At 44.4% G+C, this 26286-nt stretch overlaps 2 protein-coding genes across 2 annotated transcripts in view; one reads left to right on the forward strand and one right to left on the reverse strand.

Moving 5' to 3' along the window:
- Positions 1 to 152: 152 nt before the first annotated feature.
- On the reverse strand, positions 153 to 15092 carry cdc40 (cell division cycle 40 homolog; the record flags this gene model as incomplete). Its single annotated transcript, XM_079180813.1, has 15 exons — positions 153 to 766; positions 1235 to 1379; positions 3197 to 3273; positions 6297 to 6430; positions 7426 to 7541; positions 8941 to 9042; positions 10624 to 10669; positions 10943 to 11017; positions 12215 to 12354; positions 12589 to 12685; positions 12932 to 13071; positions 13212 to 13298; positions 13419 to 13548; positions 14410 to 14496; positions 14901 to 15092. The coding sequence occupies 15 exons, from the start codon at positions 15090 to 15092 to the stop codon at positions 589 to 591; spliced, it is 1746 nt and encodes a 581-aa protein (XP_079036939.1). The 3' UTR covers positions 153 to 588.
- Positions 15093 to 15967: 875 nt separating this feature from the next.
- The window catches only part of wasf1 (WASP family member 1), a 49545-nt gene continuing 39226 nt past the window's right edge, over positions 15968 to 26286 (forward strand). The window contains exon 1 of the mRNA XM_079180864.1: positions 15968 to 16058. The gene's annotated coding sequence lies outside the window, so the exon portion shown is untranslated. The remainder of the gene's footprint in view (positions 16059 to 26286) is intronic.

Below are 26286 nucleotides of genomic sequence, written 5' to 3' on the forward strand. Positions count from 1 at the left end.
TCTGCTGCACCAGAACTTCACCAACAAACTTATCTGAACACAGCACTGGGCTGACAAGAGAAGTAATCCGCACCTTTAATGTAGAAATTGCCAAATATTTTGATACACAGTTCGATAAGGAAAGGAACAAAAGAAATAGGATTTGTGTTGAATATGGGTGAAGAAAGACTTTCTTTGAGGGACAAATGCTTCATTTTCTTGAGAAGTCAAATTTACAGAATGTTTATTTCCACAATAGGATGGTCACACAATTGAAAATGAAGAAACGTTACCAAGGATTACAGAGGTATACTACACAGAACATTGAAAATAACAAAAAAATATTTTAAAAAAATGTCAAGGTTCCCCTCTAATATGCCGTTTGCAGTAGAAACTATTTTAAAAAGTATGTGTGCGGTCATCTTTGTACAGATACATATTTTTACTCTCACGGCGGGATACAAAAAATACATTGCAACAATAGGACTGGATACCAGTCCTGTGGCTTTCACAAAATCCATGGGACAGCTAGTCCCTTTCCGTCTCTCTATAGTGAACCAGTTCAGTACAGAACCCCTTCCCCAAACAGACACACAAACCAGGACAGATCTAGTCCCACAGTTTAATTTGTCCATCCCAGCCGCAGGTGATAACCTTAGAGGTTTCGTGCGGATGCCAAAGTGCGCTAATGCACACCTTGTCGTGAGCCTTGATCCTTTGGTAAAGCTTGGTGGTCTTCCAATCCCAAATGTTCAGCTTTCCATCCGCATCTCCTGACACCACATAGCTGGAAAAAAGAAAGACAAAAAAGGACGGAGAGATTAGCGCTTTGATAAAAATAACTTCGGTCTCACTGTACTCACAAATGTGGGTGGTGGTGGGTGAGAAGAGGGTAGAAACAGGTCTTAATGGGTGTTTGGGCTAAAATTAGGTTCCTGGACTGTCCCGGTTAGCTCTCCTTGTGGAATTTAAACATTAGATAATCTGAATTTCCACAGCTCTTCATCAACCTGAGGGATTTTAGAGGACAGCGAGTCTCTGTATAATGCTATCTCACTGTGACACTTTCCAACTCAGCAAGACAGTTCTAACCCTCTCCTCAAAGAAACGGATGAATCACCGCTTGTAGCATATTTTCCTTCATCGGTTAAAAAAAACGAATCAACTATTCTAAACTATTAAATCGGCTGTGAGAATCTCAGCCCTCTACTAATCCCCTTCATCAGAAAACTGCGGCACAAAGTGAAAGGCTTACCTCATGTCTGGGGAGAAGTCCACCTGGCAGGCGTAGCCAGCCACCATGTGGCCTTTGAACACCTTCTTCTTGTTCAGTCTGAAGCGGTTTTGGGCTCCGAAGATCAGAATCTGGTTGTCCATAGACTGGCACGCTAGCCATTTACCTGGGGTAGGAAACAAGCAAACAGCATGTAGCCAACAGCTAATCTCAAGTGGTGCTGTACACTACTTCGCTGTGTAACATGCTTACAAAATAACCATAAAAAAATCTATTTCAATGTATGTATTGAGAGGTGCAGTACAAAAGTTCAAGGCCCATATAAAGTAGGACAGCGGTAATAACTTCAAGGCTGTCACAACAAGTTTAAAGTGCCTATTAGCATGCTAGTTTCTCTCATTAGCATGATTGTGTTTTAACAAGCAGCCACTGTGGCGTCATGATGCTGACTGCTACTGCTGTTGTTGTTACGCGCTAAACCTGGCAGCTCATCCAGTGCTACATCCAGTAGAGTCAAATGTCCTCCAATGTCTTAGAAATATGCCTCAGAAATCAAACTAAAATGTGTACATTTGAGTTTGAGGGGATGACACTCTTGAGAACTCATAATTCTGCCATCATTAAGATGAAAGGATTGAGGCAAATTAGGAGAAAATAAGAAGAGGCTTTTCATCAGTGACTGCTTATCTGAGATCTACTTTTATAGAGGATTTCAGCTCCTGACACCGCTACCGCCTCAGAGTCGCTACGCAGTGATAACAGGCAGTGCTTCAGCATCAGAGCATTACACGACTCACTGCACTTCCTGAAAGGAAACATGATGGAAGTTATTAATGTGGTACGAGAAAGAGATCTAGTGTCGGCGTGCGAGTCCTCCCTCACCAAACGAATTAAAAAGACACTTGTCCACGAATGCAATGAGAAACAACTTGGCCAATTTCAGCAGCTCTGTCTCTTTTCGTTAAGATGGCAAGAAACGGAGGAGAGGAGGAAATAGGAGTGGACGCTGTGCCAAAGGGGGGGCGGGGGGGGGGGGCTCCATTTAGGCGCGAGAGAAAACTGAATGGCCTCCCGCTGAGAATGCATTCATTATTCACACGCTCAAGAGAAACAAACCGTGTTGGCACAAATAGGAACGCTGCCCAAAGCGAGGAGGAGACCGGGGAGAGGATGAAAGGGAGGAATCAAAGTAGGTGGAGAGGGAAGGAACAGACGACGACGCGAGAGCTTGACGGTAGCTGAAGCTGATGGAGCGCAACGGGGAATTCCTGATTCAAACGGAGCATTAGATTTGAAGAGGGATTAACTCTGGTCGTATCTTAGGCGTGTGCTGCTACACACACACAACGTGGCTGCTGTGTCAGCGAGCGGCTTCTTTACATCTAAATAGGCGTATTATCGGATATGTCAAACTATTCGTACAGTTTGGAACACAGCTTTCATTTGCCGTTCTATATTTTTTCTCTACAATATCTTCACATGTTTGTATGTTTGCGGGTGGAGGAGAGCATCTTTTCAGCTCAAGCTCGAACATTAACGTCAACAGAGACGCATCACTGAAATAAGGGCGACCAGCTTCTCTCCCCCCCTCTGTGACATGAACCTGCTGGCTGCTATGCGCTCTACGGTTCACTCCCTCACAATACTGTGCATTAAGAGGACCGTATAGTGTTTTAACAGAGCTTAATGGGCCGTCTGTGACAGCCGGCTTACCCAGAGCAAACAACAGGATCAGAGATGGATCAGGCCTTTTATATAGATTATGTCTATCCATCAGGATTGGGCCTGATCCTGATGACTGTATCTGGACATCCCCACACATAACTTTACTTAAGATGACACAGAGCCTGCCTTGTTTGAGCAATGACCACCATTGGAAGGTATGGAACAGAATCAACTTCCATCTGGCAACATGTGTTTATGCTGCCCAAAGGACTCTGTCCTGTGTCTCTGGGAGTGTTTCGCCGTGATGCGACTACTCACCGTTGGGAGACAGTGTCACAGCTGGCATTGAGTGCATACTGGGCTCGGCGATGTACTTGAAGTCCACAGGGATGTCCCTGAAAGAGAGCAAAAAGCACCGTGAGAACACTTGAAGGTGGGTCAACCTGTGCAGCCTCAAAGCAAGAACAACTCAAAAGAAAAACAGTCACCAAGCAGCAGTTTGTTTATTATTGCAGACGCTAATGCTGTCTCACAAATGCTTGTTACTGAAGGGAAAACAGCTGTGGTGAAAAATGAGGCCAGATCACCATTACAGCTCTCCTCTGATCCTTGGGTGCCGCACCGCCGACTGAACCGCCATCCAATTATTTATTAATCCCCCCCAAACCCTCCTTATGCGCCGCTATGTCTGCTTTCGGAGAGATAGGAACCTGGGCTTGTTGATCTTAAGTGGTCTGCAGAAGATCAGTCAAATCTACAGTTGCAGTGTGTCTGCCAGCATGACAATTTCCTCTTTTCCTCTATGTACACGACTGACCCGTGACACCAAGTAAACGAGTGTGGCTAATATGTATTTCTGCCTTCAAACTGTGTGCGTCTGCATCGAGAGCTCTGTTCTCATTGTGCCCTCTGCTTAAACTAAAGCCACGTCTCCGTCTGAGATGAGAACCAGCTGGAGCAAAGGGATCGCACCGTGTTTGCACACACGCACGCAAGACCAAAGATGGGCTTCCAAGAACTAAAAAGACAGGAGATTAATGAGAAAGGCAAACCCTTACTCATAAACAAATGTCTGCACACGCGTAAAGTCGGACATTAAAGTAGAGCTCGGGTTTGTCAGAGCAATCGTCTGCAGACGCGCCAAGCTACACTCGGAGAAGATAACAACGCCGTCAGATCTCTTCTTCTCTGAGCTCCAGAAAAAAGCAGTGTGCATGTTCTGTTGTCTGGAGAGCGAGAAAAGAAAACAGACGACAAATAATCTAGACGCCGGGGATGTCCACGAAGAACAGATGATTTGTTGTTGTTTCGCATCGATCAAGATAAGAGACAACGGCAACAACAAGCAGCGTTCTTTGTGTATTTTATATGTGAACTTTAGTTTCTCAGGCATGATATCTGCAGTCAGCCTGCAGACAAACAAGAAGAGAGGGAAATGAAACAGACCTTTGTTTGTTATTTGGAACCAATGTGAAAAGAGGATTTTACAAAACATAATTACTATTGACAAAAGAGTAAATTAACTTTTTGCTTTGAAGGGATTGCCAAACTTCATCTTTACTAATATATTTACAGAATGTTATATTTGGGTTGGCGGGGTGGGGGGAGGGGCATGATGGAAGTCAAGCTGAAGGGAAATTGAGTACTTGGACGACATAACAACAATGCCCTTCACTCTGTCTCCGCCATTTCTTCATGTTTCATTCACATTTTGTTCTCGATCCCTAATCATCTCGAATGTTCCTTCAAGCCCCGTCGCACCGCTCTCTGAACGATGTCTTTGTGATCGAGGGCTAATGCTCCCTGTTGCAGCACATCTCATATAGATCGCAGCCCTCTCGGTTCCCTGATGACGATGATGAACCTCTGCTACAGATAAATTAGTCTCTCCAGAAAACTCCAGTACGTGTGATAAAATCAGGATGGAATTTGAATAACGAGAAGGCGTTTGCACAGCGATGTTTCTGACTTTGCTGCCTCAACAATCTTAATCCTAAGAAAGCATCCGACATCCCCTCACCGTGCCCCTCTCTGCTTCTATTCCGGAGGTCTCTCAGAAGAGGGGTTAGCTAACGCTGAGAGCCAGGTGTTATCCGTGGGAGGAAGGGGGACAGTAAAGCCACTCTTTGGCCCGAGCATACCACTTGCCCGTTTGCTCCCACGCTCCGCTAAAAAAAAACTCATGGGAAGAAAAAAAAGTAAACAAAAAAAGTAGACAAATGGTTGTCCTCGATTTAAAAGGATCCCCTTCCAGATTCCAAAGGAAGCTTCCTTTTTAAACTGGTCTTCAAATGTTCATCTTTGAGTAATAAATACCAGAGTTGGTCTATCACCACAGGACCCCCGGCTAATCGGCAAGTCACTCTCGAGCCCCTTCTGCACGCACGCACGCACGCACGCACGCACGCACGCACGCACGCACGCACGCACGCACGCACGCACGCACGCACGCACGGCTTTGATTCGGTGCGTCTGAGCAAAGATTTCATTTCCTATATTCTTCACAATCAAAGTCCCCCCATGTTATTGCTGCATGAACTCCTCCTCCCTACAGTATTAGTTGACTTGTTTTACTTGAAGAATTGCTAACAGAGCTCCACTAATGAGGTGATAAACATTTGATATCCTTCACAATAAAAGTCCCATTATTTTGTTATCAAAAGCTTGTGTTATGAAGCAGCTAAATCAGGAAATATCGGGTCGCAGGAGAGAAACTAAACTTCCAGCTATCGACATTCTGTTAGAAACAACAGCACTGAGAGAACACACGTCTCTCTCTCTCTCTGGTATTCCGCACAGTCATGAGTTGAATCTCGCACTACTGGTAATGGGAGCGTTCGTTAGCGCAGCACGGTTTGACTCTTCATCTGGAAAAGCCCTGTTGGTGGTCTCTCGTTTGGGCAAAAACTGCAGTAGGACATTTAATGACAATATCTAAAAACAAGTAAGTTTGCGCAAAATGGTGAACATGATTTAGCTAAAAACGCAAGTGCATGTTGTGTTTTTTTTGGGGATTTACACTTTATCTAACCTGCCAGTCATCCCAGCGCTTCTCCTTTCCAATGATTTAACTTGTGGAACCATTTCAAAATGCTTATTTATTAAAATATACAATTGGCAACACGGGCCAGGCTCACAGAAGGATCCCGCTGGAGCATCGTCAATGTACAATGTTAGCTCCGGGGGGAAAAGGAAACTCCCAGAGCAACAGATGCATGTAAAGCAGGCACAGAGGCCATGACTCAGCGCAGATTAGCAGCGCAGCTGGGAGAGCTTTGTCCAAGATAGGGTCGTCTGGAGCTTTGGTGATCTACTGCTCTTATGAACGACTAATGAAAGGAGCCGTGAGTTCTCAGAAGGAAGCCTGCAATCAATTCAAAACACCGCATTACCATTTCGGCCTTTAGTCTGTACTTACCACTCCCAAACTCGAAGGCTCTTGTCGTCCGACGTGCTCACAAAGCGACGGTTCTCATCAACAAAAGTGATGGTGTTGACGGCTCCCAGGTGACGGTCGTACTCCTGAACAACCTCACCTGTCCTGACGTCCCACTGACGGAGAGACACAAGAGGCAGAGAGGAGGTAAACACATGTATCTATGACAGTGAATTATTAAAATGGAGAAACAAAATCCAATCAAACTGGTTTGACTGCACATTTCCATACTCTTGTGGCGTGCTGCTTCCCAAAACAAACAACTTTTCTTACTGCAGTGAAACAGTCATTTGGCGGGTCTGTGGAGAGTCACTGAAGAGCGGTTTTAAATTGTGCTAATGCAGAAAAATGGCTTAACTGCAGTCGAGTAATGACACTGATTAGCTATCAAACAGAGGACTTGATTATGCGCACATAATAATAAAATGTAAAGGAAGGAAAAGCACATAGAGAAGGCCCCCCAGGCTCCGAATGAAGAAGATGCATTTCTGTCCAAACACATTTTACATCCAATTCAATTTATGCCTTTTTTGTTTTTGTTAATTTAGCTTTCGGCTGCTCACAGGAGCAGCCATCTGTTCTCAGAACCCTGAAGGGAGCTGCATGATTTAATACTAACCCTCAATATCGCGCCAGACATTGTGATAGTGACTACTGCTCATCTGAACAATGAGTAGACAAACGGTGTGCCCGTCACATCAGCATCTTGAAATATATTCAACTAAATGACGACTCCAAGAACACAATGGTAGTTAGTCCCAAACTTTCACCTGTAGAAGTTCAGGGTTACTTATTCTAAACCAGTTTACCCGATTGTGTAATATCGTAGTTATGGATTTCCTACTTTTAGGGGATTGTTCCCTTTGCCTCTCTTCCACATTGCTTCCCATGATTAATGACTTGCTCTATTCCCGTCAGCCTCTGAACCTTCGAGCCCACAAATACGCACATCAGAGCCGGAGGATGAGATGCGAGTGTATTTCATGCTCCCGTGGGCACAGTGGGGATGCAGAGAAAATGTGTGCATCTGCTTGGTCAAGGGGGAAATACACTTGAAGCGACAGCGTGAGCAGAATTGATAAACTGGCAATGCGGCACATGACAACTTTACCTGAACTATCTTCTTATCCGACATGCCGGCCACGAAAAGGCTCTGTTTCTCCTCGTCGGGGTTGAACTTGACGCAGTACGGCACCTTCCTGTTGGTGAAGCGGGAGATACACTGGCCTGTGGAGGGAGGGAACGTGAAAGTCAGAGCTCCATAATAATCCGCAGAGGCTTTCACAAGAGAGGTACACACAAGGTGTCCAAGATTTAGGGACACAGAATGCAACTTTTGATACCGCGTGCAGCCTTAACGCTGGATTTTCAATGTTTCTCTGTGTTCATTCAGCGGAGGTGAGTCACCACAGGAATGATGCCACCACCACTGCTACAGCTGAGGGAACTAGAAATGACTGCAGCACCAAGAGGTCCCTTAGATAAGAATAGAGGCTTTTCACTGACATCCTTTCTGAATTACATCCAGTGTCAAACTGCATCAACAGTCTGGTGGAATACTAATAATTACCCGCTACACATCCCTGCTCTGTACAGCTGTTGAAATGTATTCTAAAAAAACCACAACATCTGGAGGGAATTGTAATGGTGCAGTAAGTTAACTCAAACAAAAGTATTTGGATGAACAACAAGTGGGGGATTTAACTCTTTTCTGCCCTCTGCTGGATTGGCACTCTTGAGTTGAGCGGGGTGGAAACTGAGGCGAGCAATTGGGAAAGTAAAAAGGGAACCATGTGGGACCAGTGAGATCAGGGACCCGACATTTTGTCAACAGTTCACAGAGACACAGAGTAGATCATTCGCTATTTGGTTACACAGACATTCTCTTACAGATATGACAGATTACATACTAATTCAATGACCTCTCAAATGAGGCAGGGCTACATTGAAAGTAGCATTCATTGAACACAATTCTTGTACTGAAATGAAAAAATGCAACACCTTCACACAAGCAGCGATGAAATGTGTCCCTGATACCGAAACAACAGTGTCACTATGACTACAAGATAGGATTGTGTCAGAGCTGCCGATTACATTTCTGAAGACATGGTTTGTAGTGCTGTGGAATAGTGCGACTGGATTTCATCAGATATCATAAAACGTCGTGTTAGGTCTATTTGAAAAATGATTAAAATGACCAATTCATTATCAAAATGGAGGATAGTGGATGTGCAATTAAATAATGTGTGTGAACAATTAAATAATGTGTGTAAATGACAAATGAGTAACAATTTGGCAGAAATGTATTTTTGACCTTCTGGAAACACGCTCGCAAGTTCTGCAGAGAAATGTTTGATTAAAAAAATGACAGAAGGAAGCCGAGGCCTGTGCCGTTATTCACAATTATCGGACGGCTTGCGAGGTTCAAGGTTATGTATGATTGCACTGCAGCGTGTTATTATGAACTCCCATACACACTATCCGCCGAGTGTCGCCAAGACACTAAATTAGACATAGTGTATAGGTGAGAGCATCTCCCATGGTCCAAGTAATTGTGAATAATCAACAAGAAGCGGTGTGAGCGATTATAGAAACGAGTGTGTGGACACAGCGAGGTAGAGCCTACCTGTTTCAGTGTCCCACAGTTTGAGGTAGCGGTCATAGGCAGCGCTGAGGAACTGGGTCCCACTGTTGTTGTAGCAGATGTCTCGCACTGCTTTGCTGTGACCTAACAGAGTAAATGTACACATATTACAAGACAAATAAATAAACATATGTTAGACTAATTCAATATGTTCCTCACGATTGCTACCCAGCTGCCTTCCTTTGAAAGCCAACGTGTTTGAGGAGTGAGAAACCTGGTTACGGGGAATAAGGGATGCTGAGGAAGAAAGATGACGCGGGGCAGTGGGACACGAGGGAAATGGAATCTCAAAATGGGCTTGGAGGGGAAAGAAAGAGAAAAGTGACATGCTCCATCTGTCTTTTCAACCGTTCTCCACCTTCTCCGTGTTTGATTCAGAATCCCAATCTATGCAACCCCTTTTGGCTTTTCTCACGCAGCGCAGGTGATGCGAGGTCCCCGTGGGCTCAGCGCACACCGACGGCTCCCTTGTTAAAACGGGCTTTTCATCAGGGCTACATTGTTTCCACAGCGATAACGGAGCCGACTGAGGCTAAGTGCTCGCTTGCTCTAACCTCGCTGGCTGGCAGACCAAGCGGCAGTAGCGCTGCTGCAGAGAGCCTTTCTGGTGTACGTCTGTGTGTACTGGAAAACACAGATAAACAAAGTACTGAAAGTGGGGCACACGTGTCGCTCAAATATGCAGTTTGTCCCATGCACACGCAATGATATGCATGCTTATCATGCATATCATGCAAACCGTCCACAACTCAAAGGCGTGCAGTTTACTGTCAAGAAGGAGTTAAGAAATCTGAAAATATTCACATTTACGAAGCTGTAATCAGAGAATATATATATTTTTTCTTTAAATATTACGCAGACACATTAATCAATTATCCAAATAGTTGGCGATTAATTGTTGCAGCTCTATTCATATTTGTAAGTCATCCATCCAAATACATACGCAAACAAAGAAATAAAATGCAACGCCTCAGAGAATAAAGGAAACAAAACAAAATGATGTATTCTATTGTTGTGGAACAAAAAGGAATAAGCCTGACAGCAGATAATGGAACTAAGTGCACAGCAACAAAAGGAAAATCTAATATACTCCGTGAAACAAAGCCATATACTTATAAACCTCCTCTAATGAAATTAATTATCATCATCATCTGAATGTCTGCTGCTGCTCCAACCCATCAACCCCACAGCCAGTGACTCTCTGTCAGTTTATTCCAGCCTCCACTGTCGTCTCTCTTCCTGTATGCCAGCTCCTCTCCGTGTCTTGTGCCCTTCCCTGGCCCCTCGTTCCCTTCGGCCCCCGGGCTGCTGAATTATGCATACTCTGTGAAGGAGCTGACAAGCAGAACCACGGCTGCAAACAATCTCTATTCAGACAATGTGCCGTCTCAGGGAAGAGCGGAAGTGACCTGAACACATTAGCTAAACCCTCCAGACCCCATCTATTCTAAAAAGCCTTTACTTTCTGCCAACGGTCAGCAGACGAGTCATTAGTGTTGTTGAGCTTACAGGCCGTCGCTGCTGTGGATTTCACAAACGGCTGCAAGCATTTCGGACCGCAAGCACATTTCATGTCAGCATGTTTGCTGATGATCCATTGTTGTTTATAAAATCTCATACAATTAATTATTAACATTTATCATATCAAAATGGATTATCACTCACCAATAAATGTCCGTATACACCTCCTCTCGCCGTACACTTCCCACAGCTGTGGAGAGGAAGAGATTAAACTTCGAGTGAACACAGATTTGCAAAGTCCCAAGTGTGAAATGAAGCCAGCAGAAAGAATGCATCAGGTTGATTAGAGGTTAGCTTTGAATCTTCTCAACAGCAGTGCGGTACAATAAAACTCACAGCCGACGATGTTACCAGCCAATCATAAAACTGATAAAACTGCATCTTTGAAAAACACACAAGTGGGCGTAAATTCATTCATTGGCTTCGGTGTTGTTTTTCCCGGCACCAAGCTGTGATTACTTACCTTGATCTTACAGTCCATGGAGGAGGAGAGCAGCAGATGACCAGAGCTAGGAAATAGTCTGATGGCACTGACCCCCTGGAAAACATACAGAGACATGAGAAGTTGAAATGTAATCATGATTATGCAAACCATTAGTACAGGTCCAAGCACCCATGCTGATCTGCACTACCCTTTTTTGGGTAGCCTTGTGAAGCACAATCTGTAAGCTCTTACTACAAGAGCAAACAGCATGTTTTACGGTGCAGAGTGGACAGATTGTGTGTTAACGAGCATTTCATTCATATATAAACATCTGTGAGCGGAATCCAAATCATGGGCGTTCACATTTGACTGTACTGTATGTTATAATACCACAGATCTGCATATTTCAATATCTAACAATCCATGTGTGTCTGCTTGGACCATAAATCACATAGTCCTATGGCCATGATTGATATTATTGTTATTATGTTTATTACAATAATGTAAATCCATTTTTGCAGCGGTGAGACACTTATTCTTTTTATTCTAACTCTTAAGGAAAGGGCATCTGCTTGTTTACCATATAAAGTACCTAATTTCAACATTGCCAGGCTATTGATGTTAAATCAGCTGATTCATAATAACCAGGGCAGATAACCTGTGTGTGTGCAGACCCTGCTGCCTCTGTAATAGTTATAGAAAGTATGATGACTTTCAAGTTACCAAACTTTTTCCAAAAATGTCATCAAACTTTGGGGACTACGAATGGGCCATCCTCCGTCTATTATCTCCACATCAGCACTTCCGCGCGCTTATTATCTTCTCAAACCTCTTTGTATTTCAAATGAGAGTGTGAAGAATGTAACTTCCTGCACAAAGCGGATCGGAGCCAATTTAAAACTTGAGTGATTTCTCTCTCCCTGAAGCGCAGCGGCAGATCTGAAGCTTGAATCAGATCTCTCTTGGAATAACCCAGTGTTTGCCTTTATATTTGAATTATAATCACGGTGTTTTGAACGAGACAGAATAATCTTGGATTTGTCGGGGACAAGCAGCTCGTACACAACCGTGTTATCATTTTATTCAAAAGCACCCGGGAGGCTTTTACTGACATCCTCACAAATTCTAACAAGGTCTGCATGATGGAATTTTGAATTATCTCTCTTTTTGCACTATAACAAACTATAATACTGACCATCAGCAAAGCTTGCATGGATAATACTTACAGCAGCAAGATTTATTACCTTGTACATAAAGGGGCAATTCATGTGCACACAGAAACGCAAATAATAGATGTCCCTTCCCACTGACCTTGGTGTGTCCGGTCCAGACATGAATCTGTTTCTTGGGCAGGTAACACTTGTCTGGAGCGTCCACAGAACGCAGGTTGATACCCACATCCTGCGGGACGTGGAGGTAGGACCTGCCCTGGTAATCATACATGTCTTTAACTGCAGGGAGAACAAACAAAAAGATTATGAAAAACCATCCTGTAGCATCTGGGCGAACTTCATCTGCTGAGGAAGATTGTGTGACACGATCGAACTTGACTTTCGATCTGGTCCAATCGTCCAATCTCAAAAGAAATACTGTGTATTTCTTTGTGTAGCCTTTACACAAACTATAGTGAATAATTTCAATGAGTGCGATTCACATGTCTAAAAAATAAGAGAGGTCCACAGTACCATGGAGGATGGTTTTCTCCTCTGCAGGAGCCTCTTCCTCATTCCTTCCCTTCTTCTGCCGTTTGGCTGTGATCTCATCCAGCTCTTTCTGCTGTTCCTGTAAAACAATATCAAGCACAATACAATAATTACCAAAAAAACATTAGTGCAGAGGACAGACTGGGCAAACTGAAGTCGGGTGAAAAGGGTACAAAGGCGCATTTTGGTAATTTAAATGAGCCAAAAAAGAAGAAAAATATTAACCCTAGCCTAAACCTGGTAGTAGTGACAATTAGTAGTGAGTAGTGAGAATTTCATACACTCAGCCAGAATATTTGACAGAATATAATGAACACCGTATTACCTCTGATGGTTTGGCCCCATCTTTCTCATCTATATATTTTGCCCATGGTCCAAGGAAGTTGTCAATCTCTCCTGCTTCTCCACCTTTGATCTTTTTCCTTTTCTCGGTCTTCTTCTGTCCGGTCTCAAACACGGTTAGGCCTGAACGATGAGAAAGTAGACATTATACTTCAACATCTCCCTTAAACAATACTTCATGTCGAGTATAAGACTAAATAACGTCTGATCTATCCAACCAGATGCTGACGAACACACAGAATTAAGGCGGGATGAAGGATTACCTTTATTTTTCTCAGCCTCATCCACTGCGCCAATGTAGCCAGTGGAGGATACCTGGTGTGTCTCAACAGATGGATCTAAGGCGTAACCTATCAGGAGAGTGGAGAGAGTTGTTTCAAAACTTTCAAATTCAGAGTATAAAGAAGGAGGAATAGGAATACATTGACCACATGATTCAAATCCACCACACCGATCGCAGGTGAGCTCACCATAGGTGGAGAAGGTCCTCCTTTGCTGTTCAAACATGAAGTCGTTGAGGTGAGCAGGTTCTGCGTAGCCAGATAACATGTTTCGGGGGGCAGCCATCTGTTTGCTTTTAAATGGGTTCACTGGCCCAAGCTAAGAGGAAGAAACACAAAATCATTAACAACACTATAATTAAACATTGATTCTGGATACATTCATTCTGCTACTGTTATTCATTTCTGATTGTATGCATTCATGATCCTTTGAGAGGCAGGTGGCCAGATGGTCCCGTCCTTTTCAGACGAACTAACAGCACACTGTGCAGCACTTGTGAATCCTGGTCTGAAGTCAGAGAACCGTGCTGACAGCGCGCGTGTATGGTGTATACACACAGTATACCAGAACTATTACTTCTGCCTTCTGTCGTAATGTAGATATATAAATGGTGTAAAGGCAGCGCGTGCTTAACTATTCATGCATCGTGTAGCCTGATGAAGAAAGACCGAAAAGCAGAGACCAAATTATGCACACAAAAAGAAAGAAACTGCTTTTATTTTATGTTAACATGACTGATATCAAGTTTCAATCACAGATGGCCTCGCACTTGTATAGCGCTTTTCTAATCTTCTGATCCCTCAAAGAGCTTCAACACTACATTCACCATTCACCCATTCATACACGGATGACAGAGGCTACCATGCAAGGTGCAACCTACCCACCCGGACTCTAACTAATCATTCATATCCATTCACACACCACAGGCACAGTCTGCGGGAGCAATCTGGGGTAAAGTGTCATTTTTTACTATATCAACTCACAATAAATGTGGGTGTCATCATTTAATTTCATTCAACTAAAGTTAGAAGAATCAAGTAAACCAGGAAAAGACAACATAGTATACATGAACAAAGTGAACAAAACGTCATATGAAATCTGATCTCATATTATGCGCATACATATATATATATATATTGGACCCAGCTCTAGATATCACTCAATAATTCTAAAACTTACCTCTGGTGCAAACAGGGTTTCAAACGTCGGGTTATAAGTGACTTCTTTCAATGAAGGGTCCAGGTGTGTGCCCGTCTCAACAGCCTCCTAAAGTTAGGATGTACAAATCAGCGAACAGTTTGACAAGCAATACAATACCAAAGTGTTGTTTGGTTTATCAGATGTTAGATAGAAAAAAACAGCAAACTTAAGACCACATCGGTATCTAAATCATTTGCTAACTAGTTCTTTTTTCTTTGAACATAACGTTAACATGTTAGATAATACAACATCCTCCTGCTCGACACTCAGTTTCCCGCTAACCGCTCCTAATTGTGTTCGGTACCGTTCAAAATAGTTAACTTCACACACTAAATAATTACTTATTTTGTATTTCACGTTATCAGTTGAACCCGCACGTGTCCTCAATATGTCCAAGCACAGTGCGATTAATATGATCCAACTTTAACAATGTAACGTGAAGCTAACGCTAGTTAGCCTGGTTAGCTCACCTTAACGGCGACCTCAGGAGCGGAATTGAGAACAGCCACAGACATCGTGGGAACAGAACTTAAAGGTTTAAGGTGAGCCGTGGCGTCCGGGTTCGTTGGGTCCACTTTCTCAACACCAGTTACAGACGTTGACTCATTTTCTGAATCCGAGTCGCTGCCGTACGAAACGAGGGAAGACGCGGTGGCAGCCATCTTGGATGTTGTGAATTCGCCGGAAGCAGGAGGGCTGTACTTCCGGTGTGACGAAAAACGTTACTCACCCAGGGCGTGATATTAAATGACAGTGAAATATACAGTATGGAGATTTAAAAAGTAACGTTACATAAAAAACTGAATTTGATATACAATTAGACTGTACTGCTGTAGCTGTAACGTTACTCGGAATGAGCCATAATGGCAGACATAACACTAGAGCTGAAATGCTTTGCAATATGTATGTGTATGTGTGTGTTTATAATAATTGAATATCCTAGCAGCACATAATCGTCTACCTATGGTGGTCAGTATTGTCCTTGACCTTTGTAAAGCATTTTGTAATGTAGTCTATATGATCATCAAATAATTGCGCAGGAGATCGATTAATTGTGAAATTATATCATTTTTTGTGTACAGTGAGGGTTGAAATAATCAAATCAATCAAATGGATTAGACATCACAAAATGACGGTCTGAGATAACTAGCCATTACAGCGAGCGTGCACGTTGTCCGCGAGCCTCCCACGAGCACAGCAGCAGTTGCATGGAACGCTCTCTCGCGCCCCCAACAATAGAGTGGTAAGTACCATCATCGCCGGTTATAACGGGGACATTTTCCTTGCGAATAAACGTCCTTTCACCCTCGTTACCTCGGAGAGAACATGTTTGTCGCGTATGAGCAACATTAACGGATGCTATTTGGTGACGAAACCTCTCGTTGGCTTGACTGGACCAGGTTTGATGCCAATTTCCACCAATATCTATCCTGAGATTCACCTTTGGGGAAAAAAAGTGCCTGGGTTCTTCTCCGCCGCCGCCTCTTCCACCAGGAGTACATTTAATACCAGAGACAGTACAATCATGGATCCGACCCGGGGATTTAAATTCTTGGACACAGTGGCATGCTCTGCTGCTCACTGAGGATGGGAAGAATATAAAAAGGACATTTTAAGAAACATATCAGGTAATTATGTGACCACTGTGTGCAGAAGTCGCATGCTTTTAACTTGAAAATATGACTTTTAGTCACGTTACGTTAACGTTGTTGCGTCTCAACCAGCTGCCTTTTAAAAACAGAGTCACCGTGTTGTAAGATTATACTTAAACCGGAGAGCTGCTTGACTAATAACGGTGTTGGTAATTCAACACTGCCTGGCCATCTCTGACTATACCACAATAACCCAGTACACACACACACACACACACACACACACACACACACACATACACACAGGTGATACACAGTGTTGACAACGTTAGGACTCCAGAGTGGTCCAAACCCTGAAAAGTGAAGTATGTCGAGCGATGAATAAATTAACGACATTTGTAACGGGACCGCTTGAACGGGGCGATACATTTGCAAAAGCTCCACATCTGCAGGAGCTCCTGCAGCAGCAGCAGCAGCAGCAGCAGCAGCGTCTTGACACATTCAGTCCTCGGAATATCATGTTGGTGGGAAACCGGAGAGCAAATATTTGCCCCCGCAAACGATCTAACGGTGTTAGAAGCATGCCACATATGTCACAATAATGTGTGTTTTTTTAAAATTCGTCATTTGGTTGTGGAGCTTCAGGTTGGCACGGTATCGTTAGGCGAACCGCTGGCAGCCGCGCGACGTGATTTAATTCCCCCCACATTGACTTGCCTCGCTGGGGTCTGTTCCAGCCAGCTTTTTTTTTTTTTTTTTTTTGCAGTCATGGGGGATGGTAGCCTTCAGCCCAGTGAAAATCATGCTTTTGTGAAATCCGAAACCTTCTTTGTACTTCTTCAAGTGCAGCAAAGAAACGTGGGGGCACAGTGTGCCTGTTGACTGTTGTGATCGGCCTTTCATATTTGGTGAAGATGTTCGTGGCATGGCACGAGATACAGGTCTCAGTGTGGCCATCTCATCTGCAGCCTGTCCATTTAAACCCAAGGAGAGAGTCTTTAGGATGCTGCAAGGAAAACACACTTTTGTCTACAGTGGAGCAAGCAGACAATGTCACGGCGTGCCCCTCAAAGTACAGTAAAGTTGTGTAACAGAGAGTGAAAGAAGCCTGGAGTGAAAATGTGTTTGTTCTGCGGCTGGTGATGAATGAAACATCGGCTGCAGAGCCATTGATAAAAGTCTATGATTTGCCTGCTGCTTTTGACAGTGTTAATGGGGTCTGTTTGTACCGCTGATGTAATAAAACGACATTAAAATGTAGGCCTATAGTGATAATACACAAGAGACACAACGCATGCAGTGACTGCATCTGATGTGTATGAGCTGAAGGATTTTATTTATTTGATTATAGTGATGTTATAGAACCCGGGCTCAATTCAGATCAGATCTTTAATGCCTCTCAAGAGGAAATTCTTTAAGTCTAGACGGTAGACAACACCATGTCAATATCAACCAACAGAAAGAGCTGACTCTTAAAACTAAAAGTAGCCACACTGCCCTATACACCTACACCGTCTGGACCACGATTCAATGAAATGTATAGAGAATGTATTTCATTCGATCATTTATTTTAGAATCTGTAAGAAATGTGTACACTTTCCAGATAAACCCAGATTGTTTATGTTGAACATATATAGGTTCCTGTATGTGAAGGCAGCACTGACTCCTTGCACAAAACAGTCCCAGAGTCCTTTGCAGCTGTTAGATTTACCAACCTGCAAGAGTGGCATCCACACTCTCACGTGACTGAGTGGGAGCTATATGCCAGCTCAGAGGAAGTACATGTGTGCATAAAACATTTGCCATATTGGCTGAATTGAAAACACTGGAATGACATTAATAGACCCAGTGATCAGCATCGCTGTGGCTCAGCTCTGAGTGGGTGTATGCCCGCTGTGTGCCTCAAACTCCTGCTACTGTTTTGTTTGAAGCAAGTTCTTTCCCAAGGGGGGGGGGGGGGGGGGGTTACCTCCTGTGGTTTTTGTTTTTATGCGTGGTATTTTTAAACATTAAACACAGGTGAAAAGTAGCAGAGTTCAGGGGGTCTATACGCATAACCTGCTCTTTGATACATGAATCATAATAGTGCTCGGTTTACCCGACAAACGGCCCTGGCTACAGGTGTGTTCCCAAAATAGAGCAGAACATATTGCCGAGGTTTTTTATCTGATGCTGTGTGTGTGTGTGTGTGAACTCTCTGCTGCGAGGGATGGCATTCCTGCACAGTTTGCCCGTTTGCTCGTGTTTTTCTGTGTGTTTCGGAGGCCCTCGTGATAGAAGAGCTTTGGCACGCCTCCCGCGGAGGCTTTTGGACCTTCTCTTATTTGTTGACATTGCTCTGATGCTCTGCCAGTCTTTGGCTTTCTCATGCTAGAAAGAAGAATATCTCTGTCTTTCTGTAGCGCGGGGGGGGGGGGGGGGGGGGGGGGGTGATTGGAGGGCACACAGAATAACACGGGGCGTAATGAACGAGAGTGTAGAGAGAGAGAGAGAAGCAAGAGAGGCAAGAGATGAGAGGAAAATGAGCGACGGCTGCCTGGTATGAGGGGGGGGAAGAAGGTGGGCCGGGGATTCTGGGAAAGACAGAGAGAGAAAATGCCCCTTTACGGGCCATTTAGTGAGACCACGGACAGACCTCCTATCTCCCAGCTGCTAGGACGCTCCAGAGCTTCCAACACACAGCAGCTATTGTTCTTCCTCTTGGCCTAGGCCCACATCTCTATAATACTGCCTCTGTGCCCGGGCTGAACTGGCCTGACAGAGGGACACCAGGGCTCCGTTAGCCTGTCTGACTGGTGCTCCTTGTGTCTTACTGCCACTGCCTCCACCACCTCCGTCCACGCTTGGTAGGGACTTTATGTCTCCCAGACAGAGATTGCTGTGACCGCTTTGTGACTTTTCTCTTTCTTGCATGTTCTACTGCTCTTCTCTCACAACTTCGGGGATAGGAGTTGTCATCCGTGGGCCTAACGTAAGCACTTAATGCTCTTTGTCATAGCAGGTATTGCATTATCTCTTTTTACTTCTTCTCCTTGTAGTGGCCGGTACCCCTTTTACCCTCGTCTCTAGTTGCCTCCTGGGCTTTTTCAGCCTCTCTGCTTCCTTCTCTCACTGTCACCCAGGGGAGGAGAGGGCGTTGACAGGTTCTCTCAGTGAGCTGACAGGGTATCTTTGAAATAAACCTGTCTGACTGTGTCTCTGCCAACAGGGGAAAAAAAAAAAAAACATCCAAAAGCCACATCTGAGCTTTATCGCCGCCCCAACTCAACTGTGGGAACTGAGCTTCATCTAAAGCTGCCCTCTTCTGTCATTTTGTCCCCCCCCCCCTCTCTCTCTCTCTCTCTTTGTACATCCAGCAATTATTTTCCTCTTCTCCTCTGTCACATGCGTTGTCTGTTTGCCTCCATATCTTTACAGCAAGTCTCTTAGTCACTGTGATGCAACACCTTCTGCTGCCAACTAGTTAGTCCACAGCTGCTGTGTTTAAATACATGCAAGAGTTCTGTCATCCTCCACATCACTTTGGGCTCTGATGATTTCTTAGAAAGGATTCGTCTTGCTTTCATGAAGTTCAGCCCGGTATTTTGTATGCGCCAAAACGGTCTGCTCATGCTTTCCAGCTTTAAAAATACATGTATTTGTTTAGTGTCCTTGCAGTCTAAGTGGTGGTTTAGAGCAGATCTGCCAAAACAGAAAATAAGAAGGGAAAAAAAAAACGGTTGAACCCCGCAACGCTGACTTTAAATATATTGTTAACAGACGACTCTTTCCTCGTGGTCTTACGGGTATTCCTTGCGAACTGAATGAAGAAGCCCTCACGAACTCATCAGTCAGTAATAGCCGTGTATTTGGGGAAGTGGAGCACCATGGTGTCCTGTAGCTGACCTGGCTTATTCTCTCAGCTGGAAGCCAAAGAACGAGCTTCACAATGGGATGAACTATGGGGCTGTTGAGGCCACTCCCCAGGTGTCATGTGTATGTTTTGGATGGTAAATGTAGTCCGATACCTCTCCCAGCACAATGTAGCCGGGGTCCGTTCCAAGAGTGAATCGGATACAGAGCTCCCCTCAGTAGCTTTTTTTTTTGGCCCGAGCACCGACAGTGTGTGCCACATGTGTGTTTACAATGTCCATGGTTAGGGGCTTCTTAGTGTTTGTATTAGCAAAACAATGTAATGTTGCTGCCCTTGTGGGTCACAGTGTGTTTCTGTCCTGGGCATAATCTAGCTCTAAATGCCGCCAACTGACATCAAAATGATCTCTGCGGCTGTATACTCGGAGAGCATGCTGTGTATTTGACTAGATCTGAATATGCAAAGTTAAGCAAAACAGTGAATGGGCCAAACAACATACAAGTGTATTCATACGTTTCCCTGTCGCTCCCTTTCTTTGAATATCTATGTGCTCTTTTCCTCTCCCTTGATTTCTGTCTTTCCCCCCGTTCCTCTCTTTCTCTGATGGGTTCTCATTGAGCTGGAATGGCCGGTGCACCGGTCCTCGCGGTGCTGCGTGATGATTGATGGAGGCTAGAGAAATGGGAGGCGATGCACGTTTATCCAGCTTGAATCCCTCGTGTCAGAACTGAGACGTCCGTATTCAATTACAGACGCGCTGCATTTTCATTAGGATTTTCAGAAGCACACGTTTTTCCTTCTCAGTTCCTCTCCCGGCCCCGGGTATGGGAGTACAAGGAATAGCGAGGGAGACGTAGAGAGGGGAAGACAGTGAAGAAGTAGTGACAAGAACAAAGTAGAAAATAAAAGATGCAATAGGGTTTGGTTTTAGGCACATAATCAATCCGTACCACACAATTATTTTTGCGTTATGTCTAGCTCAAGACTGCTGTTGCAGCTAAAAATCGTGCTCCTATTTTCTTTGTCATGTTCCATAGACGGTCTAAAAAAAAACCCAGAAATGTTATAAAAATAGCCTTTAAAAGAAGGAAAAGACCAAGGCTAATAAAGGAATGCTAAAGGGAACAAAGTGCTGAGAAAAGAGAAGGAGAGCACAAGGGCCTTTTAGCGTCCCAGTGTGTTTGTCCACAATTTTACAGCAGGGGTGCCTATGCACACACACAACTGCTGCCTTCAATTAGGAGCCAATATTTGGCTGTTCATTTAGAGCTCACAGCGAGGATCCAGTTCCACTTTGCAATGGTGTGAGGCTCAAGCACAAGGCTCGTCTGATTTGTGCCGGATAAAAGCCCAGCAGGGGCTGCAAGTGTTCCCTTCTCTTCCACTTCAGAAGATCGAGAAGTGGAGGCAAGCGCGCCTTCCTTTTGTCTTTTGATGGTTAGCAGGAAATGCCAAATTCACTGTAATCCTCAGCGAGAGAACCCACTCCAAACAGTCTTACTCGGCAATCACTTCCTCTTTTTTTATCAATGATTATCATACAGCAATTTCGGGCGGTTCACCGGAACAAATCAGAGGTCAGTTAGAGGTGAGGAAACGAGGAAACGACTACTGGTAAGAGGGGAGGATGTGGTTCAGTGACGTATTTAATACCGTAGTGTTCCTCTTCCATTCAGTGGTGTGCCAGAGGAAATGTAAAGACACGGGGGTGGTAGTTAAAATAGCAGTGATATGATGATGAAATCAAAGCCAATCTCTCACATCAAGCTATGGGAAATAGTCTGAGACACAGCAGTCCTTTATTTAACTTTATTTTATAGACACATGCTCACAGCTTGGTGTGTGCCAAGGCTCTTATTATATAAACGATATTATTAAATTTGCACTCTATACATGAGTAGCCAGCCAGCGAGCTGTAATTGCGAACCATCGTCCTCTTGACACAGCCACGCGCCACCCGGCTGGTTTTTTTTTATTAACCAGCGAAGAGCTAGCTTCTGCAGAACACTAAAGACGTAAAAAGATAAAAAGAACGAACACCTCTCAGAGCTCAGTGCTGTGGCAGAGAGAACATATAACGCTGACAATGAATTGAGTTGGTACTTGCTGAAATATGCCCCGTTTTTCAAGTTCTCATATCATTATTATGTCAATCTGTAGGGTAGATTGTGGTGAAACACAGAAATGCAACTGAGAAATGTTCGGGTTTATCTATCGCGTCAGTACATTATGTATATGCGTTTCACATTTCCATGGGGCGGGGGGGGGGGGGGCATCGTGTACACTGCATCATGCAATTCGGCTTGCTCAGATGAATCTATCGCTACTTATGAACCACTGTGGGGCCTTTGCATTCTGCATTTATCTGCCCGTAGAGCATGGAGCCCTTCAGTCATATATACATGTTGATCAATATTCCCTGTGTGTATTGCTATATCAATGTTTCTGGGAGATTTACGATATTTGCAGCATGGCTATACGGATATGAATAGTGTTTGGAAGTGAAACTCCCAGCAAACAGCAAACATGGCCAAAACATGGAGACTCATATTCAATTCAATATGGTATATTATAAGCAGGTTAATAGGCTATGTCAATCCACAAAAATAAGGGAGAGAGGAAGGGGGGGGGGGGCACAACAAATATTGTTTAGAACCACCAATGTCCTGGGGCCGACCCTGGGACCTTGGGACCTATCATTGCTCTGTTTTATGTTGTCTTCTACATCGCTCCTCTCCTTGATCTCCGGTGAATCCGGCAGAATACTCAATCAACCACACTTACTTTCACCTGTTATTTGCACAGTCCTTCCATCAGTGCGCAAGGAGAGAGGTGCACTTCACTGACTACATGCTATAGGTGCACCTCAGATGATGAGTGTGTAGCCGGTGCCCCTGTTTGATGAATAATACAGACGTCTCTAGGGACAGACTCTGAAATAGAATGTGAGACGAGGAGAAAACTCTGTACTCTGTCCATCCTAAAGACACTTTATATTGTGCAATGGTTTTTTGTTGCAACCAGAATTTAACCCCAAAAATGCCCTATTATGTTGACAGGTGCATATTTAACTTTTAACAACACAATTAAGAAGTCAACATTTAATTAAAGCGTCCATACACACACACATAGCACGGTGAGCTGTGGAAGTCGTGCAGCAGGAGTCCCGTGAGCAGCGGCAGATGGACCGCATTAATAACGAGGCTTTCGGTTGGCAGGTAATGTTATTCAGAGCCTGTTTGGGTCCTTTAGCGATCCGAGATACCAAGAGGAATAAAGGGAACGTGTGGTGATGAAGGGCCAGGGGTGTCTCTGATCTTTAGATTCGGTTAACAGTTTCAATTGATCCCAATACTCTACCGTTGCAAACTGCAGACTAAAGCTCATGATATACAACACAAAGCAAGATGCCATTAAGTGTATGCATCAAACTGTTATCTCCTGGAGTCAAATTCCTTGTATGTGCACACACATACATGCCCCCCCCCCCCCCCAAAAAAGGTGATTCTAATTCTGATATGTGTCTCAATCAGCCCGAGCTGGCTAAGCGCCAGATCAGCGTTGGGAGTTAAACGAGCTTGGCGTGAGCTGCCTGGAGAAAATAAAAACCATCCTCCTCCAGCTTAAACATTAAAGCAGCAGCCCACATGGGTCCAACCAGCGTTGTAGGTCAGAAGTCGTTTCATTATCGTGTGTGTGTGTGTGGTTATATAAATGTCAGTGCCGACTTGAGGCGAGAGCCATGCTTTGCGTAGCTTTCGCCTCAGGAGGACAGATAGGTGCTGACAGACAGGCCCGGCCTCACCGCTGCCTCAGTCTCACTCTCCATTATGCTCTACCGTCTGTCTCTCTCTCTCCCCTCTTCCACTGTCTGTTCCTTACATGTCTATATGCCACAGTCTTCCTCCTGACGTCCTACTTCACATAAGCTGGAGCTGCATATCAGTGCAGACATGCTTCCAATGATGTGTGCCAGCTTTGTGGTCAGCATAATGTCTTGGTCGGGCGTCAGCGGCGTGCGTGCGTGCGGGGCTTGACCGGTGATTTTTATGCGGATCCGCAGTGAGTTCAAACGGAGGTAGCGCTTTACAGCAGAAACGAGGAAGCAGAAGGAGGAAGCAGTGGGAGTAGGGAAGCAGTTGTTCACCAGGCCAGATGTTGCCTCGAGCTCCGAATTATCCAAATGCAGTCTACATAGAGGAAAATCTTCGCTGATTCATTTCAGCATTGTGGTACACACTGAAAGACCCGTTTACATATTGCCATTGAATTCCAATCAGTGTATGTATTCTAACTGGCCTTATTGCTGTCATCGACAGTTACACACTTTCTTGTATTTGGCTTTTGTAAACCTCGTAGCTTCGGGTTCATCGTGATGCTGTTGTGTTAAACCTGTGGCTGGTTTAATAAGTGACCTACTACTTGAAATGCTATTGAAACAATGGCTATGGGTAACTAAAAAGGACTTAGATATCTCGACATCTTGTTCCATGCAAATCGCCCAAAAACTGCGCTTCCTGAAGAGTTCCAGAAAACAGCCTGTTTTCAGTCAAAAAATGACTTAAACGTTTGCTGGCGTTTGGAGTGGGCCAAAGTAACTTTACAGATAGGAGTTCTGAGTCATGCACAGGCAAAATGTTTAGTATCTTCATCTGATCAGTATCTGGAGCTACTTCAGTACTGGTGAGATGAAGGGCTCTCCTATGTGGGGAACGGGAAGAGGTGGACTATGAGCAAGCCGAGTAGGCGTTTATCTAATTGCAACAGGACTGGGAGAGCGATGCAACAGTGACGGTGACTGACAAGGGCATGGTGACTCAGATATCGTTACATATACACACACACACACACACACACACACACACACACATATTCAGGGGTGCAGAGATGAGGGGGACGACAGACAAGCCAAAGTCTGACTGACCAGGAAAGATAACAAGGAATCGTGTGGGAGCTGTGATAACGATTGCTGTGGATTCTGTCTCTTATGCTCTCTCTTTCTCTCTCTCTCACACACACACACACACACACACACACACACACACACACACACAACACACACAACAGCCTCACTTCACTACTGAAGGGAAGGCCAGGGGCTTGAAATATGCCCACTGATAAGGCGAAAAAATAGAGGCAACCAAGGGGAGAGAACAGGAGAGCGAGCGGCTTTGTACCAGCAGGAAGAATTGGAGTTGCTTCCCTTTCAAGACGTTGGAGACGAGCAGAGAGCCTTACAATGAGTGGTGAAAGCCAAACTTTAGAGGGGGGGGGAAAGGGACTGAGAGGTGCTTTTGTTTCCATCCGTCTCGGTCCCACTGTCAGCCATATCGCCTTCACCAGAGACAAGGCACCGCATCGGGCTTGATCTAATGATCAAATCCATATCTGTGTGCGCGTTAGCTGTGTAAAAAGGAACAGGACCTATTGTGTCTCTCGTCTCAATTGTGATCCTCTGGACTCGCATACCATCTAAATATAGCAAATAGAATCAAGTAACAGTCTGCCTCAATCTCCAAAAAGCTCATCTCGCTGCCTTGCAGGCGCTGTGGATCCGTGTCTTAAGCATTTTTCAATATAATGGCAGAGTAAGTGGAGGGTCAAGGCCTTAATTGAGTCAATCTTCTTCAGTGCTGTTAATACAAGGCCACATTTGGTCTTCTTTAGCCCCGGCCGCTACCGTCGAGATTCATTCTTTCCCGGCTCACCGCGGCTCTCGTTCCCATTTGTATGCAGAATGTGGCACCCACCATTTTGCCTAGCAGTGGCACTATTAAGCAGAGCTGTCAGGACTGTGTGTGTGGGTGCACGGAGGGGGTGGAGGGTGCTGACATGTCATGAGACACAGGTCACATGATGCCTGCAGCTGACCTGTTGACCCCCAATGAGCATGTCGTTTCTATAGAAGGAAAAAGGCCCCGAGGATAGTGAGCAACCGCTGCCTGCTTGCCTGCCACTGCGGCATCACTGTGCTCTCAGTGTACGTGCAAAAAGACAGGGACGGCTTTGTATTTTATCGAATTCGTCTTTTTTAAACTTTAATGTAGAGCTAGATCATATTTCAGTTTTTTTTTATTAACTTACCACAGATATTTTGGTATTCGTGTATATGGCAGCTGAGGAATCACAAGAAGCCAATTACATATTTGAGGTCATTTAGAAATTTAGAAACAGTATTTCCATGAAATTTGTTTTTGAGTTGCAAAAATGTCTTGTTAAGTACATTTCATGATCACAACCAACATTTAGGGATCCTTATATTTTGGTATTAGAGTTTATAAAATCCCCGCTCTCATAATCTGCCCTTAAAATGTCTATATTAATGGGCTACAACGTGCAGTATATTGAATTACCACTCTTGGCACGCTTGCTTGCGTGTGCGTTAAACTCCTGTCTCATTAGAAATGGCTG

The sequence above is a fragment of the Pholis gunnellus genome (assembly GCF_910591455.1).
Source record: "Pholis gunnellus genome assembly, chromosome: 19".
Taxonomy (NCBI): domain Eukaryota; kingdom Metazoa; phylum Chordata; class Actinopteri; order Perciformes; family Pholidae; genus Pholis; species Pholis gunnellus.